We start from the raw sequence: 17,764 nt of genomic DNA, 5'->3' as shown, positions 1-17,764 counted from the left end.
AATTTATACTCTACGTGTAGCTAAAAGAGTGCACTTTAATTTAATATAAAAATCATTAAAATCTATTTGCAAAAAGTATAAAAAATATTTGCCGAAACTTTTTAAAGAAATGGCAAAGTAGGAAAAAAATTGCAGCATCGCATTCTTTGCCCTTTTATGAACCTTTGCAGATTGATTTATTACTCAAATTTGTACTCTACGTGTAGATAAAAGAGAGCACTTTAATTTAATATAAGTTTCATTAAAATCTATTTGCAAAAAGTATGAAAAATATTTGCTAAAACTTTTCAAAGAAATTGCAAAGATGTACAACTAACAGCATTGCCTTCTCTGACATTTTCTGCACTTTACATGGTAAATTTATAACTCGATATTATATTCTACGTATAGATAAAAGAGTGCACTTTAATTTAATATAAGTTTTACTAAAATCTATTCACTTTTAGTATAAAAAATATTTACCGAAACTTTTCAAAGAAATTGCAAAGATGCACAATTTGCAGCATTGCATTCTCTGACATTTCCTGAACTATACATGCTAAATTTATAACTCAAAAAAGCATTCTACGCTTARAACAAARAGTGTACTTTAATTTAATATAAGTTTTATTAAAATCTATTAACTTTTAGTATAAAGAATATTGACCAAAACTTTTCAAAGAAATTGCATAGATGCACAATTCACAGCATTGCATTCTCTGACATTTTAGGAARKTTATATACTAAATTTATAAGTCGATATAGTATTCTACGCGTAGATAAAAGAGTGTACTTTAATTTAATATAAGTCTTATTAAAATCTATTAACTTTTAGTATAAAAAATATTGACTAAAACTTTTCAAAGAAATTGCATAGATGCACAATTCACAGCATTGCATTCTCTGATGTTTCTTTAAATATTTTTTATACTAAAAGTGAATAGATTTTAATGATTTTTATATTAAATTAAAGTACACTCTTTTATCTACGCGTAGAATACAAATTTGAGTTATAAATTTCGCATGTAAAGTTCAGAAAATGTCAGATAATGCAATGCTGTAAATTGTGCATCTTTGCATATTTCTTTGAAAAGTTTTGGTAAATATTTTCTATACTTATAGTGAATAGATTTTAATGATTTTTATATTAAATTAAAGTACACTCTTTTATCTACACGTAGAATACAAATTTGAGTTATATATATTGATTCGCAAAGGTTCAAAAAATGGCAAAGAAAAATTGGCGGATCAGGCAATGTTCACATTACCAGCCTAGGTTCCAAACCTTTATATATATATACTATATATATGTTTTATAATACCCTATATATATATATATATATATATATTCGAAGAACGTTCGAACTCGAATTAGATTCGGTTCAACAGGTGTTGAGATTTTGAAATCTCCGTACTGGGTGAAATTCTCTTCGTCTTGCTTACTTTGAAAGAGAGAATGAGAGAGAAAGAGAGAGAGAGAGAGAGAGAAAGATAACTTTATCGTAATGTTTGAAATTCGACGACATTGTCGTAGCACCGTCCATTGTTATTTTAACGATATCGTTTCTTCTCTATGTTACTTGGCAGCCTGTACGGCGACTTATGCTACTGAGACTGTAATACAAATGTGCCATGGAAAACGACATTGTTCCATCGTGGCGAACAGCACGACGTTTAACGACCCATGCAGACCGGAAATCAAGACGTATTTCGAAGTCGTTTATACGTGTGGTAAGTTTATAAATTACATATTATATCACATTCAACTTGTCGTGTTTAAAACTATTCATTTTTAAGTTAACTTTAAGGATTCATTTATTTCTTCAATATATTTTATAAAATTATTTCAATATGTACATACATATATGTATGTATGTATTACAACACAACAATAATAATAATAATAATAATATAAAAAAAAAAATCCCTCAAACTTTTTAATGTAAGAGGATAAAGAAAATATTTTCGAGATCAAATTCAACGGTATTACATTTTCCATCAAACGATGAACGAGTAAAAATTGATGTGGAAAAAGAAATAAAAAAAAAGAAAGGAAAAACAAAAGGTAAAAAATGAAAATGAAAAATGAGAGAGAGATAGAGAGAGAGAGAGAGTGAGAGAGTGAGAGAGATAAAACAAAAAATAGATCTTCAATCCGATATCTAGAATATCCAATTTTAACGAATCACGTTTTGATGGAAACAAAAAAATCATATATGTTATATAAATATATTCGATGAAAGACTATATATATATATATATATACAACAGGATACGAATGAAATGAAATATTCATGGTAAATACTTCTATTTTAAAAGAAATCGTTCATTAAAGCGAATAAATATTTTAATATTCACATAATTACTTATATAAAAGATATAATATTTTCTATGGAACATTTGAAACTAAACTTATTACAAATTTTCTTATCGTGAAATGTAAAATAATAAGAGTAAAAATAAAAAAAAAAATAAATGCAGAAAGGGGGGATAGAAAAAAATGAATGATCGATGAGAATAACTTAAAAAATAAAAAAACAATTATTGAACAATAGGTGCAGGTAGGTTTCGTATGTTTTAACGAATAAATTCTTCCTATGGGATAGCTAATGAACAAATGTTAGAGAAGGAAGAGGACCATGAATAGTTTGAAATTCCTCGCTAATGTCACCGATTGACCCGGTTGGGGAAAGCTTTAAAGCACGATTGCCGAATGACTGAACGAACGAAACTAGCGTACGTACGCGTTGTTCAGCAAAAGGGTGAACACCACACCCGATGGCTTTTCACTTTGGATTGCTCGTTTCTGTACTTAATGGTTGGTCAGAGTTCTCTACGAAAGGGTGGGTCCTACCAAAGAATTTTCACGTGTCTGAAGTATCCGTGTATTTTTCATAAATATTTGTTTTTGTCTTTCTTTTTTATTTTGTATTTTAGAATTAATTGATTTATTTACAAAACTGAGAATAAAAAAAAAAAAAATAGAAAAAATTAAAACTTTTAATTAAAGGTCCGTTTTCATACATCGGGGAAAAAATGATTTGTAAATTAGAAAAAAAAAAAAATAAAAAGAAGTAAATTTAAAACGAGAGAGAAGGAAATAAAAAAGGGGTGGAATCTTTAATTACGACGACCATTAATGTACGAAATAATGAAAAGACCTCGGGGTAAATAATTACTTCGTGATGGTTTATATGATAAGTATATATATATATATATATATATATATATTTACTTTGGTGTAATAACTTAACGTTATATGCGAAAATGTAGTTTTAATATTTAGTGGACGATTTAAGTGAACAAAATTTGGAATAATCTTGGAAGAAAGATGAAGAATGAATGAAAAAAAGTAAGAAGAACTATTTTATACACCCAGACGTACCGTCGTCATCATCGTCGTCGTCATACTTACTATCCTACCCCCTACCCCCTTCCCCTCGTCTTTTCGTATTTTCTTTTCTCTTTTTAACCGGGTTAAGTAGAACACTTCTCTTCTATGCTCGAGACATTTATAATGGCACTCGTGTTTTACTTCGTAAAAATGAGTTGATCTTCGAGATATATGTACGAAGATATTATAAACGTTTAAAAAAAAGAAAACACCATAGATATAATCGTCACTCGATTAGAATTTGTATTTTTTTAATTATGATTTTTAGAATTTTTCTAAACAACGATTTCAATTTCAACAATGTTTTCTTCTTATTCGTTCTTTCGTTCTTTCGTATATTTGTGACAACTATATTATTTTTCTAGAATAAAAAAAAAGGAAGGAAGAAAAAAACTACGACAAAGCAACGGCATGGTAGTCAGAAAAGATAAAAGAAAAGCGAAATAAAGATATGGGGGGAAGGGTATAAAAATGCGATCATGTGGTATTCTAATTTAGCAAAGAGTTATACGTTAGTGGCATGGGGTTTCTGTTGCACGCAACTTTTTCTCTACCACTTCCTATGTTCCCTAGTTTCTTCTACCATCAACCCCCTTAACAACCCCTTCTCCTCATCTCTCTTTTTCTTTATCCTTGTCTTGTTAGGAAAAAGTGAAATATGCGCATATGTTGTGCCAACGTTAGAAAGTAAAAGAAAAAAAGAAAAAAAAAAAAAAAAAGATAAAACGAGAGAGACAGAAAACTTGGAGGAATAAATAAATACTTGCATTCACCAATTTGTCTTGTGAATTTGGTTTTATTTATTTCTTTCTTTCTTCTTTTTGGTTATATCTTTTTCTCTTATTTCATACTTTATTATTTTCTTCTTAAGTTATATATCTTATTTGAAAAAATATAATTTATATTGTTGGTAAAAAATAAATGTCTGATCGAATATGATTTGTACTACTTAAAATGTCTGTCGGATAAATCCTTGACTCGTTCTATTTGAAAATGTTGCTGATTATATTTCAAAGTAATAAATTCGTTTCATTCATTTTTTTTAGAATTTCTCTCTAACATAATCTTGATTTTATTCGTATTTTATGTTTAACATTGCATTTCTTTGCAACTATTGATAGAAAAGGTAACGTTAGAAAAATATCATAAGCTTTGAAAAAATATATCTAAATACAAAAGCATCCATATATATACATTTAATTATTTATTTATTAAATAATATTTTAATATATAGGAAATATTATTACAATAAAATAAGAGTTCATAAATATATATATATATATTGCAAAACGTAATGATTATTTATTAAAAAGATAATTACAATTCGTAAATAATATTTGAAATTCCAATATAAAATTAGAAATATGAGAATGACAAAATCGATAATCATGAATCGTTTATTGAATAACCAATAACCCATTGGTTATGTTAACATTTGAAAAAAAACATGAAGTTTGAATCGTCGAATAATAACGATGAAAAGTTGGATGATCCGTAGTATATAGATATGGTTTTATCCATGACACCCGTTGTCATTGACAAGAGTGACATTTCGGCAACGTAGTAATAGGATGCACTCGGTCGTTGCAAGAGTGGTGTGTTTAACGAAGTATCGGTACGCTTCAGCAATTCAGTCCCAATTGAGGTTCGACATGAAACTCGAGTATCGCGTCAATCAACGCTACCTGGAAAATCAGCTGTCCAGTGGTTGGTACGAAGCTAATTAGTGTACAAAACATTGCTAACGTGTTCGATAACGTTCAGCCGTAGGTCCTGCTGTTGCTGTTGCTTAGCGGACTACTACTAACATCGAAAATTCAATGTTGGCACGAAAATTCAATGCATTCGTCCGACTAATGATTGGCAGATATTTGAACATTAATATAACGTATACCTGTCATCTATTATTGACGTTAAAAATCACTTACTATGATCGATTTTACTAAACTTTACCTCACGTTAATTCCCTTTAACAACCAATCATCGTAACTGTTTATATTATCGAATTATATCTACCACAAACATATTAATTATATTATTTCACCGTAATTAGACTCTTAATTAAATGTATCGAAAACCAAAAATAGAGGAAAAAAGAAAAATTCAAACGTGACGTTAACAGGATCGTTATTCAATTTAATTATCAACGATTGATTGATTGATTTTTTTTTCCATGGAAAAATTTAGTTATTCAAATATATTCACGATCACAAAACTGTTCAATTTTCAATAAGGAAAACAACAAAGTTTCTTTTAGATTTCGATACGACAATATACGCAACGTATAATCACGATGAACGTAATTTGCATGGAAAGTAGGATAGAAAAGAAAGTAATAGTAGTAATAGTAGTAGTAGTAGTTGCAGTACATATTAGATAATCTGAAAAGTTTAAAAGTAAGAAGGGGGAGAAAGTATCGAGAGAAAATGTAGGAAAACTGTCGTTGTTTCTTTCGTTTCGAATTAGTATACGATAACGATTACTTTCGTGCTCGTTTAACCGAAACGAATCTTACGAGATAAAGAAGAAAGAAAAAAAAAAACAAAAGAAACTTAACAAATATTCGAAAATAAACGTAGAATAGATAGTAGCAAGCAATGCGATCGATTTTTTTGGAAACTAATGAGAAAACTGAAGTAGATGGAAAAAGGTCAAAACTTCAAGAGAATCCGAAAGCCTCCACCATTGGCATAACGTTGACTCAAGTGTCGTGCGTGATTCTGAAAAGAACGTTACTCTCTTTTTCTTTCTCTTTCGATTTCCATTTTAAAGAGTAGATTAAGTTCCGTGTGGTCGTCTCATGAAACATTGATGAACTAATCCCCTTGAAATTGCTCCGGCACTCTGATTTTTAGTTTTTTTTCTCATCCCTCCACCCCCATGACTTTAACGTTTACTCAGAAACAACTGAACGGATATCATGCTTCGAGCTTATTGACTTTATTTTCTCGATATATACCATACATATATGAAAGAAGGGAAAAATATCATGATTACTGTTTATAAGAGAAACTTCATTTGTACAAATAATACGTAATAATAAATATATTTTGTAACAAAGTAAATATATATACACATCAATGAAATGGAAGTTGCATTAATTGAGAAAAAAAGGTTTTGTAAGTCTTAATTTCGCTAATGCTGTCGTTAAAAAAAAAAAGAAAAACTTTATTGTTACGTACAAGGTAGGTTCTTCATTTCAACAAAACGACGATCCCTTTTTGTCGAACTATCGGTAAGCACACGAGACTTTTTTTTCGTATTAGGTTCACCAATCTGCATATTGGAAAACCTTTTCCTTCTCTATTCTTCCTTTTTTTCTTTTTTTTTTTTTACATCCCTTTACTTTCTTTTTTCCCAGATAAAGGATCGCGACTTTGTGGGACGACAGCTTTTGTTGCATTTTTTCTTTTTTTCCCTTCTTGCATTGCATTCATATACTTTCAGTATTTTTCTAGATGCTGTTTGACGCCTGCTATATCCAAAGAGCGTTATTAATTCTACACCCCCCCCCCTTCCCTTTCCTTCCCTTTCCCTTATATCTATCTCTGTAGTTGATCCTTTTCTTGTACATACATATATACATATATATTTGTATATATATTTATATAGGTACGTGTGTATTATTGCTGGATCAGATCGTTCATTGAATATTTCAGAAAGCACGGTACAAAAGAAATGTTCTTCTTTTCTTTTCTGTGCTTGAGCAAAGGCACACAAGAGATCCCTGAATTTGATTGCATATTTCAAGAAGAAAACGCAACCGACACACCTGCGTGCCCGGTAGCCTTTTTTTATCATTTATTTTTTCACAAGTATACTTAGTTCATTATTTATTTATATATATATATATAAATAAATTTTACGATGTGTATTAATAATGATCATATTTTATTTATTTTACTTTCTAAACAATTTCTTTGCTCTCATTTAAATTCTTTTTTATTTGTATTTTTGTATTTTTGTATTTTCTTCGTACGCATGCATAAAGGATAGGTAACACACTACTACTACTACTACTATTATTACTAGTGAAAAATTCGTACATACGTATTCGACTTTTCCGTCTTCGAGGAAATTCAATTCCCGTGTCAACAGAAGCGAATTTATCGCGAACGCATAGAACGGAATCGGTGATGTTGCCTACTGGCTGGCCCCCGTATGAATACAAAACTTTCCCATGGTCTGTCGGTAAACTCGCACACGAATTTGCAGTTTTAGATTCCGTTTCTTGTTACCACCCACTCTATCAATCTATCTATCTATCTATCTATCCATTTCTTTCTTTCTTTATTCTTTCTTTTTCTTATTGCAAGCAAGCAAGCCTTTTCCATGAATCCAACAGCTAGCTTCTTTTCAACCAATGGTGAACCTTCTTCTTCTTCTTCTTACACCATCTATTTACTATATCGCGACGTATTTTCTATTCGAGAAGAAAAAAAAAGAAAAAAAATAAATAAATATATCATGAAAAATTCTTTTCCTCTTACTCCTTACGTTCCAGACACGCTATCAAGAAAATCTGGAAGAAGGGATGTTACATATATATATATATATATATATATATATATATTATACATTTCGATCCGACGAGCGTAAACTGCAAATCCTCCTGATAATACCAACCTCTACAGGTATTCGTGAATCACCTTTGGATTCAACAAGAGTAAAGGAAAAACTCTATTCTATTCTTTTCTGATAACACGAGGGGTGGGGGTGTATTCATTTTTCTTTTTCATTTTCTTTTCTTTCCTTTCCTTTCCCCATTCCTTTATTTATTACTTTTTTTCTTATTATTTCACCTGCATTTTTTATCCTTTTTCTTTTTTTTTTTTCTCTCTCTCTCTCTCTCTTTAGATTTTTAGAAGTTCTATATGCACTCTCTTCTTAACATTCACATTGTATTGTATACAGTTTATCATCATATTCAAAATAATATTAGTTCACAAAATAAATAGTAGTAGTAGTAGTATTTGAATGGACATGAATCATAGTGAAAAATCATTTTAATAAAAACCAAATTGGCTGTTATTCGTATGACAAATCGTTTATTATTATTATCATCATTCTTACTAGTTTATCGTAGCTATTAGATATATGGACAAAAATTGATAGGACGAAAAATGAAACGATATTTATTTTTTTATAGTTTACAAATGGAACGCAAATATTTTATTTCGATTTGGACTTCCCCCTTTCTTCTTTTTTTTCTGTTTCTCTCTCTTCTTTTTTTCAAAAGCTACGACACGGTTGACACATAGGTAACAAATACGCGTATTGCTGCGAGTATAAATGGATACAGTATTTCTTTCTTTCTCTCTTTATTTTTGTATTTCTTTATTTTAACAGTACGTCAAATTTGTTACTCGTAAAATACAAACGTATAATATATATCACGTAAACAAAAAATAAAAAGACGTTTAAATAATTCCATTAATCAAATTCATCGTTTATATATTATATTTCGATCAGGAGGTCAAATTATTCATACTTCTACAAAAATTAATTATATCATTATTATGAAAATCTTACCCAATTTAGAAGAATAACGTAAGCAAACTAACTAAAAAATGAAAATCAATTCTAATGACAAAAGACTTACCTACCAACCAACCTACCAAGACCCTTGATGACGACGTGGGGGTAAGTGGGTGGAAATTGGGGGTTGGATACTAACGTAAAACGAAGCAATGAACGCGCCTCACATAACGAACGTTATTATCTCTGCAGGACATAAATCTCAGAGTATATCTAGTGACTTTCTTTCTCTCTCATGCACACCCACCCACACCCACACACACACACACACTTTCTCTCTCTCTTTCTCTTTTGCATCTTTCATATTCTGTCGTCTCGAAAACGTATTCACGTTTCACGAGCCGAGGCTGCTATACTCTGCCATCTTCTTCAATTTAATTACCAACTGTGTGTAGCGGACTAATTATTGCCAACCCCACGACTTTCACACGTATATTTTCTTCTTTCCGCGTCTCTGATATCATCCCCCTTTCGATCCCCCCTCTCCCTCAATTTCCCTATCCACCTTACTCACCCTTAGAACGAACGAATTCATTCTGGTTTGTTGTTTCTCTCTTTATCTTTCTTTCTTTCTTTTTTTTTTCTGTTTTTCTCTCTCACACACACAGGTAACACTTCGAAAGCGTCATTACGAATACTCTATTTTTTTTTCTTTCCTCCCCCCCCCACCCCTCTCTTACCTTTTTATATTTTGCTACTGTGTCTTCCCTTCGTTCATTCCCTTTTTGTTTTTATTTCATTTTCTTCTTTTTCTTCTCCTCCCCTTCCTCCCTTCTTTTTAAGATCGAAAAAATTTTCTGCTCCGTCGAGCAGTGCAGGATCCTGTCGAGAAAGAATAAAAAAAAAAAAAAAAAAAGAAAGAAAGAAAAGGAGGTCAAACGGAAAAACCCGGTAACATCGACGAATTTCTATAATTAAGAACGATATTTCGTAACGTTGGAATATTTCTTTTTATCTTTTTATCTCTTTTCATTATTAAATAATATTATTATTATTATTATTATTATTGGTATTTGTTTAACTTTATAACGATTAAGGGGATGATTGGCAACAATTATATTTATTTTTTTAGAATATTTCTCGTTACGATTTAACATTCGTTATTAATTAATATTAATATAAGATTGCCCTTTTTGTTTTTGACAAAATAATTGCACCCAATCTATCCACCATGAATAATACTAACATAATTTACATACATAATACCAAGAGAGGAAAAAAAATAAAGAAATACACGTAAAAATAAAAAAAGGGGGTGGAATGAAGTAGAGTATACACTCTAGATAAATGATAAAGGGGTGGTTTTTTTTTTCTTACCTTCTCCACCTCTCTCTCTCTCTCTCTTACTCTTTAAGGCATCCATCCGCAGATCGTTTGCAGGTCGAACGGAACGGAACGGAACGGAACCGGTCGTGTCGGTGATTCGTTTATGAACGGTGCTTCGTTAAGTTCACTTGGACGCGTTTCCCGTTTCCATCGTAAAGTCTAAGAGAGAAAATCGGTGCCTCGGTTGTTATGGGGGTGTAAGAAATCGATCGATAGATCGATCACAAAATCGATCGTTGGAACATACAATGTTGTTCCCTTTCACGTGAGAGAAGATACGTATACAAGTGTTAGTAAGTGTATACGTGTCTCTCTCTTCTCTTCTCTTCTATTCTCTCCCTCTAACGTGTAATTTATTGAATATGCGTATGCGTGTATGTGTGTGTGTGTGTGTGTGTGTAGATTCTTTCCACGTATCCAAGTAATGCATGAGTTGAAAGCACAACTTGGATGGTCTGATCAAAGCAAGCAAGCAAGGAAGGAAGGAAGAAGAAGAAGAAGAAGAACCTTTAGTAGTGTACTTTGTTCTCACTTGTATGTGTGTATGTGCATTATAATTTTTTGACATATATAATTATTAATAATAAATATTATTATATTTTTTTATATTATATACGTGTTGTGTGTTAATTGATACGATTTATAATTGAAAAGAAATATTACACGTATTATATTTGTAATAATTTATATATTTTGATCTTTGTATGATATTATTAAAAAGAAAAGTATCATAATTATTGTAATTATCATGAAAGAAATGTTTAATCTACTTTAATCTATACATTCACACGATTATGACCGACAAACAAAATCGTAGGTTACTTTTTTCTTCTACCCCCTTTTTGTTTTTTTTGTTTTTCAAAAATAATTACCCCGTCACTATTATAATCTAAATGGTAAATAGGTTCATTTAAAATGGGGTCAATTAAAAACGTAATTACCGTGTGAGATAATTATTATCTCTCTCTCTCTCTCTCTCTTTCTCTCTCTTTTATGCACCGGACGCCTATGGTTTTTTTCGCTCGTTGAACAAGAACGACGACCTAAGCGACGAGTTCGTTCACACACCCTTTCTTTCATCGTACACGTAACAACGAGATAAGGGGATGAATATATGTGTGTGTGTGTGTGTGTGTGTGTCCCGCGACTTATTAAAGGATTTAAAAATTTTTTCTGCTTATTTGAACGTCCAACGAAGAAGATAGGCAGAGCCGGCGCGTAACAACTTGTCGAAGGAGAAAACTACCCCCGTTTTTACAACGTTGCGTTCACCCTTCCCGTTAAATCACCCGTGAAAACTCGTTCGATCGTAACGATGGGTTTAGAAGAAGAAGAAGAAGAAGAAGAAGGAAAAAAAAAATTATATATATATAATATAATTAAAGATGACGAAGAAGAAAAATAAGAAGAAGGAAAATTATTTTAACACACGATACGAAAAAAAAAAATAAATTTATCTTCGTTAATATATTTAAATTTAAAGATGGTAGAATAATATTACAATTAATAATAAAAATCTTTAGTAATTATATTATATTTGTTACGTTTTAATTAAGACCTTTATTTTGTTCAAATACCTGTCTATCTGTTGGATTTAAAACAAAAAATAAGAGAAGAGGAATAACTATAATCTTTTTTTTCGAAAGGGGAAACAACGAATTTGTTATTTTTTAACGAACGTTAATAATAATGATAAGAAGAAAAAGACACGGGAATGGTTTTAAGACGATTTACGTGTTTCTATGAAGTATGTTATTAAAAGCAACCAACGAACGGAACATATGAACGAACTAACATATGAACGTAAAAAAAATGAACATATGCGTTGTATACAACGACACGTTTGTCAGCCAGGTATGTGTATATTTTAATATTCAGTCTTTCGCATCCTACATTCTCTGTGCGTATTAAAACCGATAAATTTGATAGAGACATCGTACAGAAAGAGAAATAGAAAGAGAGAGAGAGAGAGAGAGAGAGAGAGAGAGAGAGAGAGAGATAGTAGCTGCCAGTGAAGGAGAAAAATATCGAATTTTAGTTTCGTGTATACAAAAGCTCTTGTCCTCATCCATCCGTAGGTAGTGTATTATAGTTGTATAGTTTCGCATACTTTCTCGTATCTGTCCACGAAGAGTAGAAAGAGAAAGAGAGAGAGAGAGAAAAAAACAAGATAGCAAGAGAACAATACATTTGTTCGTGTACAGACAGCAGCAGTAGTACCTACATACATACATACATAAATACACGTACGTACGTACACATAAGTAAAAAATAGAAAGAGACATGAACTAAAAGAACGCCTAACAATTACAACGGGTGGTGCACTAACGCAATATCGCGTGGTCCGCGAAAGGGGCGTAAGTTATTGTTGCTTTCAGCTTTCGAGTCTATTACGAATAGATGTTGGTTATATACGAGGTCGGACTAGAATGTAAACACGAAATGAGAGACCGAATATCAGAACCGACGTTTCTCCCAAGCAAACACAAATGCACATGCACATGCACATGCACATGCACATGCACATGCACATGCACATGCACGTACATATATATATATATATATATATATATATATATATATATATGTATGCTTGCCTTAGACTTATTATTATTTTATATTAACCAACTTCAACGATTATAATTCAATTTACTTATAGAAAAAATAAGAAAAAGTTTGTGAAATTGTAATAAGATAAATGATTGAGATGAATGATCATCACCATATATATGTATTTGTATTAAACAAATTGAGATAATAGTAGGATTAAATGATTCTACATAAGTAAATGAAACAAAACGATTATTAAACGTGTAAATAGCTAGTGTCAAGTTGCTTTGTATCCTTATAACATCAATTACTAAGTTATTGCATCTAGTATAGATAGAAGAGGGAGGAGTTAGGTTAAACTAGAAAGCCTTCTGTTTTCCATCCTCTAGCAATTGCTTCTTCCACAATGTGCATCCATGGAATATTGGGGCAAAGATAGTGGACCTCGTAGAAATTCAATGGGATAGGTATCAGTGGTGTACCTGCTGCTGCTGCTTCTGCTTTTGCTTTTGCTTTTGCTAGCTACAGCTAGTCGAGAAGCTAGCTCTCGTATGGATTCGAATGAATATGCAAACAACGGCTATGCTAACTTTCCAGGAGATCCTCCCAGCAAACGGTTGGAACAAGAAAGAATACAAAAGAAAAAAAATATATATATATATATAAAGCTCTCACAACGCGTGTGGAAATGAAACACGGAAAAAGATAATAGAATTGATTAAAGAAACACTATAGACAAATATAGAAATGTTTTTTGAAAATTATGCAAACTTATTATTAGCGGTTACTCTTTTTGTATCATACATTTATTTATAAATCTTGGCAAAATTCTTTTATCCTTTCCTTTTCTAGAATACATTTAATTATTGAATACAAATTGAAGAATATATAAAAATGATCGAAAAGAATCTTACAATTTTTCTAAAGATTATAAACACATACATTTATTTTATTGTATATCATATTACCCAACATTTTTACTTTGATGTTTCTTATGTGTATTTGAATAAAAAATCAGGGAAGGAAGAGAAAAGAAAAAGAAAAAAAACTAATTCATTTTACCGCTAATAATATATTATCAGTTTTTGAGAAAAGTATGTGTGTGTTCAGTAGTAGAGAATGCTTATATAGTCAGACGCATTGAAGTAGTAACCAGTCGTGTATTACGAGTATGTAAAAAAACAGACATACACGGTAGAAATGCAAAGTAGTGAAAGACACGTAACTTATATATAGAGTCACAGCCAGGAAAATATACGAAGTGAAATGATAGGAAGTAGAAACGAGAAAAGAAAAGTGGGTAGGAACGTGTCCTAGTTTTTTCCCAAAGCTGCTGTCAAAAGTCATCGTTTAAATTTCTTCCTTCCTCAAAACCCCCATACCCTCTCTCTTTCTCTCTCTCTCTCTTTTTTTCATTCGAGCGAGTAAATCTCGCCACGAAATTTTTTGTTGTATTTATTTTCCTCTTTCTATTAACCCCCAACGTGCGTTTCATTTTCTCCCAGTTTGCCATTTTTTGTTTTCTTCGTTTCTACCTTTCTTTCTTTCTTTATTTTCTTCTTCTTCTTCTTCTTCTTATTTTTCTCTTCATCACTCTTTGACAAACCACCGCCGCCGGCAATGCAACTTTCTCTCGGCTAGATGCAAAATGCACTCTTTGATTACTGCAAAAGTGTTTTTATTCCGCTTCGACACATAAGCTTTAGCTAGGCGGCCAGGCATTTTACTTTTTCTTCCAACTCGAAAGCACCTCTCTCTTTCTCTCTTTCTTCGTTTATATTTTAAAAATTCTTTTTTTTTTCCTCCCCTTTTAGCTTATTCCCTCGCTTTTCTTAAGCTCTCTCTTTATCATTCTCTCTTAATTATCTTGGTATTTCTTTCAACCTCAAATTAAAGAATCTTTCTTCTAATCGAAAGTTAACGTTTTATTTATTAAATATTGTTTCAGTATTGTTTTGATTACGTGTTTGAATATAACAATTTTTAGGATACAACTACAATTTATTTTTTCAAATATAAGAGAATATATGTCTTCGTAATAATATGTAAAAGACTATGAATATTAATGATTGAGAAATAACGTTCTAAATTTTTAACTTGTCCAACTTCCCTGTGACACATTTATTAATCATTTTATATATTCTTTTTTTTATATTACCAAATAAGCAAATAATAAATTCATATAATTCATCTAACGATCCGAATCAAATCTAAAGAATTTCATTTAGTCTATTGTTTGATCAAATAAATAAATATAAATAATAATCAAACTTAACTGAACATCTCGAAAATGTTCACTCAAATTTAGGCAACGTACAGCAGATGATTTGCCTAATTGTTTTCCGTTAAACGATTAACACATGGTGGTCAAATTTTCCTAGGATACATATATATATTCACATCGATCAACGAACAACAACCCACCAACCAACCCCCTTTAAGTTCTTTCGTCGTTCAACAACGTTGACGGCATGGCATCGGTTGCCCTTTAACATGTAATTAATAACCGCAGTTGATTTTGAAGTTGCCTTGATTCTTCCTAACGCAAGCAAACGTTGCAAACAAGTGTTGCAAGGCAAGCGTACTTTTGCGAATTCACCTCTCGTGGGCATTTGAATCGTTACCAACACCTATAAGTTAGCTAGCTAGCTATTCATAGTGTTCTCCATTAATCACTTTTGCGTTCAGACAATCCGACAGTCGCAGTCGCGTGAGAAACTTCCCTTTTGTTTTCTCTTATTTTTCTTCTTCTACTACTTCTTCTTCTTCTACTATTCTTTCTCTTTCTCTCACACTTTTTCATCTTTTATTCTCGAGGTGACGCTTAACTCCATTAGATTTATACCCCCGCGGAAGAAATTTGTCAAATCTAACATTGTCGGGGTTAAAATGACCAAAAAAAAGATAATGAAAAATATTTGATTGTCCGAAAAGTTCAAATGCCAATTTTCTATGGCATATAAGAGACGAGTTTTGAATATATTAAAAATTTAAAATAAAAGCAAAAACTTGAGACATTCTGGAAGGACAGAATTTTTCCAGTTACCCGAAAAATAGTGAAAGGAGTTTTGAAACAGAGAACACACATGCATTTATATAATTTAATAATAATATACCGAGAGAAAAAATTGCAATTAATTTCTTCAATCTATGATTAAAATCTGCCACGAATTTTTCTGACAATCCAAATAAAAAATACAAAAATGATTAAGACGCGTGTGTTTAAAATATATTGCAATAAAACGCGTTGAACTTTAAAAAAGAAAAATCAACGTACGTACGTACAGGGGGTTGGTTTTACAGAAAATAAACTTTAATCGTAGGAAGAAACGTCAAGGCGTGTTTTCCAACGTCAAAAAGACTTACCCTAGGTAACAACAGCAAATCCTGTCAGGAAAGAAAATTGGCTCATCGCGTATTAGAGATGTTATTAGAGAAAAGTAACTTGACGTGTATCGTAGTAATACTAGTAATAGTAGTAGTAGTAGGTGTGAAAGAGATAGATATCGGATGGAACATGTTCAGAAGGAAAGGTCCAACCAACCCTTGGCAAGGTTTCCCCACCCACCCCTCCGTACTACGATATCTCGCGTACGCGAACGCGTTTATGGGACTTCTGGGAACAATTATTATCACCCTTCCTTCTCCTCCTCCTCCTCCTCCTCCTCTCACTCTTCTTCCTAGTTTCACACAGCAACGTTTCTCTACTGTCAGTTTCTATATAGTCTAGGCCATTGAAAGCTTTATTACATACAAGCTCTCGATTATACGCGCCTAGGAAAATGTTGATCCATCTTGTCTCCCCGAAATTATAAGTTCTTCATCGTTTTGGCTCATAGGAAACATTTCATTTCATTTCATTTCATTTCACTTATGGGTATGCCAGAATAGTCAAGTTTAAATGGGTTACCATACATGGCTTATATTATAAGACATTCTGTAAAAGTTGGACGTTGTTATTTTATTGCCTGTTATACAGCTAACAGTTATATCTATCTTTTCTTTATTTTTTCTAAGTAAAATATATAACATGGTTGCAGTAATAGTAAGTTTTCTCTTTTTTTTTTTTCTCTATTCGTTGATAACGCATAGAAGAGCCTATTAATTCCGAACAAAGTTTGAAGATTATAGGCGTTCATTGTATATATATATCGATCCTATCGTAGTAATTATGCCGTGAATATACGATAACGAACAACACATACGGTCTCAGCACTACGCGAGCTAGCTCACTTTCTTATCGGATCGTACCGGATCGGCAGAACGATCAGCACCAGTTTATGGAACGGACGGTAGAAACGCATTTTGCGATACCACCACCACCACCAGTTCTGTGGGAATCCGTTAATATGGGGTAGGAAGGAGGGGGTTCACGAGTCTAACGGATAAGGATCGAAGGGTTGAAAGCCACACGTGCCAGTTATAAATCGTACGTTCTCATAATTAACGTCGATGACCGTAATAGTACCACCTCCTAACTCCAGTAGCTTCCCCAACCCACCACCCACCACCACCCCCAATACTCGAAACTATAGGAGACAATATTCGTAACTGAGATGACAAGATGTGGTTGAGAGTTGTGGTTGTTGTTATACACTTCGTCTTGTTTCTATTAGATTTGACCTAATTAAGTTTTAAACGACAAACTTCTATTGGTAATACACTGGACAATATATATGTAAATATATATATTATTAACCCTTTGAGTACTATGGACGCATATATGCGTTTGGTAAAAGTTAATGCACGCGTGTGTTTATCAATGTGAATGTAAAATAATGTAATATTTTTGTTGTATGTAAAATTGTAATTATTAAATATAATTGATTAATATTTAAATCTGGTTACATTAATAATAAACTATTTCATTCGTAGAGAAAAAACTCTTCAATTAAAAGTATTCAGTACTCAAAGGGTTAAGTGTGAGTAATTATTTGACACGATTTTCTTAGATATATATATGTATCATCTAAATGA

The 17,764-nt window shown here is 31.7% G+C and overlaps 1 protein-coding gene across 3 annotated transcripts in view; it reads left to right on the top strand.

Annotated features, from left to right (window-relative positions):
* Positions 1-17,764, top strand: part of LOC106791345 (protein eva-1) — a 157,109-nt gene that overhangs the window by 126,844 nt on the left and 12,501 nt on the right. For all 3 annotated transcript variants that reach the window (XM_014756917.1, XM_014756918.1, XM_014756916.1), the window contains exon 5: positions 1,567-1,710. In XM_014756917.1, the coding sequence (XP_014612403.1) occupies positions 1,567-1,710 (144 nt within the window). The remainder of the gene's footprint in view (positions 1-1,566; positions 1,711-17,764) is intronic.

The sequence above is a fragment of the Polistes canadensis genome, unplaced genomic scaffold, assembly GCF_001313835.1.
Source record: "Polistes canadensis isolate GaletaPanama2010 unplaced genomic scaffold, ASM131383v1 scaffold_299, whole genome shotgun sequence".
Classification (NCBI taxonomy): Eukaryota; Metazoa; Arthropoda; class Insecta; order Hymenoptera; family Vespidae; genus Polistes; species Polistes canadensis.
This window is presented reverse-complemented; position numbering and strand designations above follow the sequence as displayed.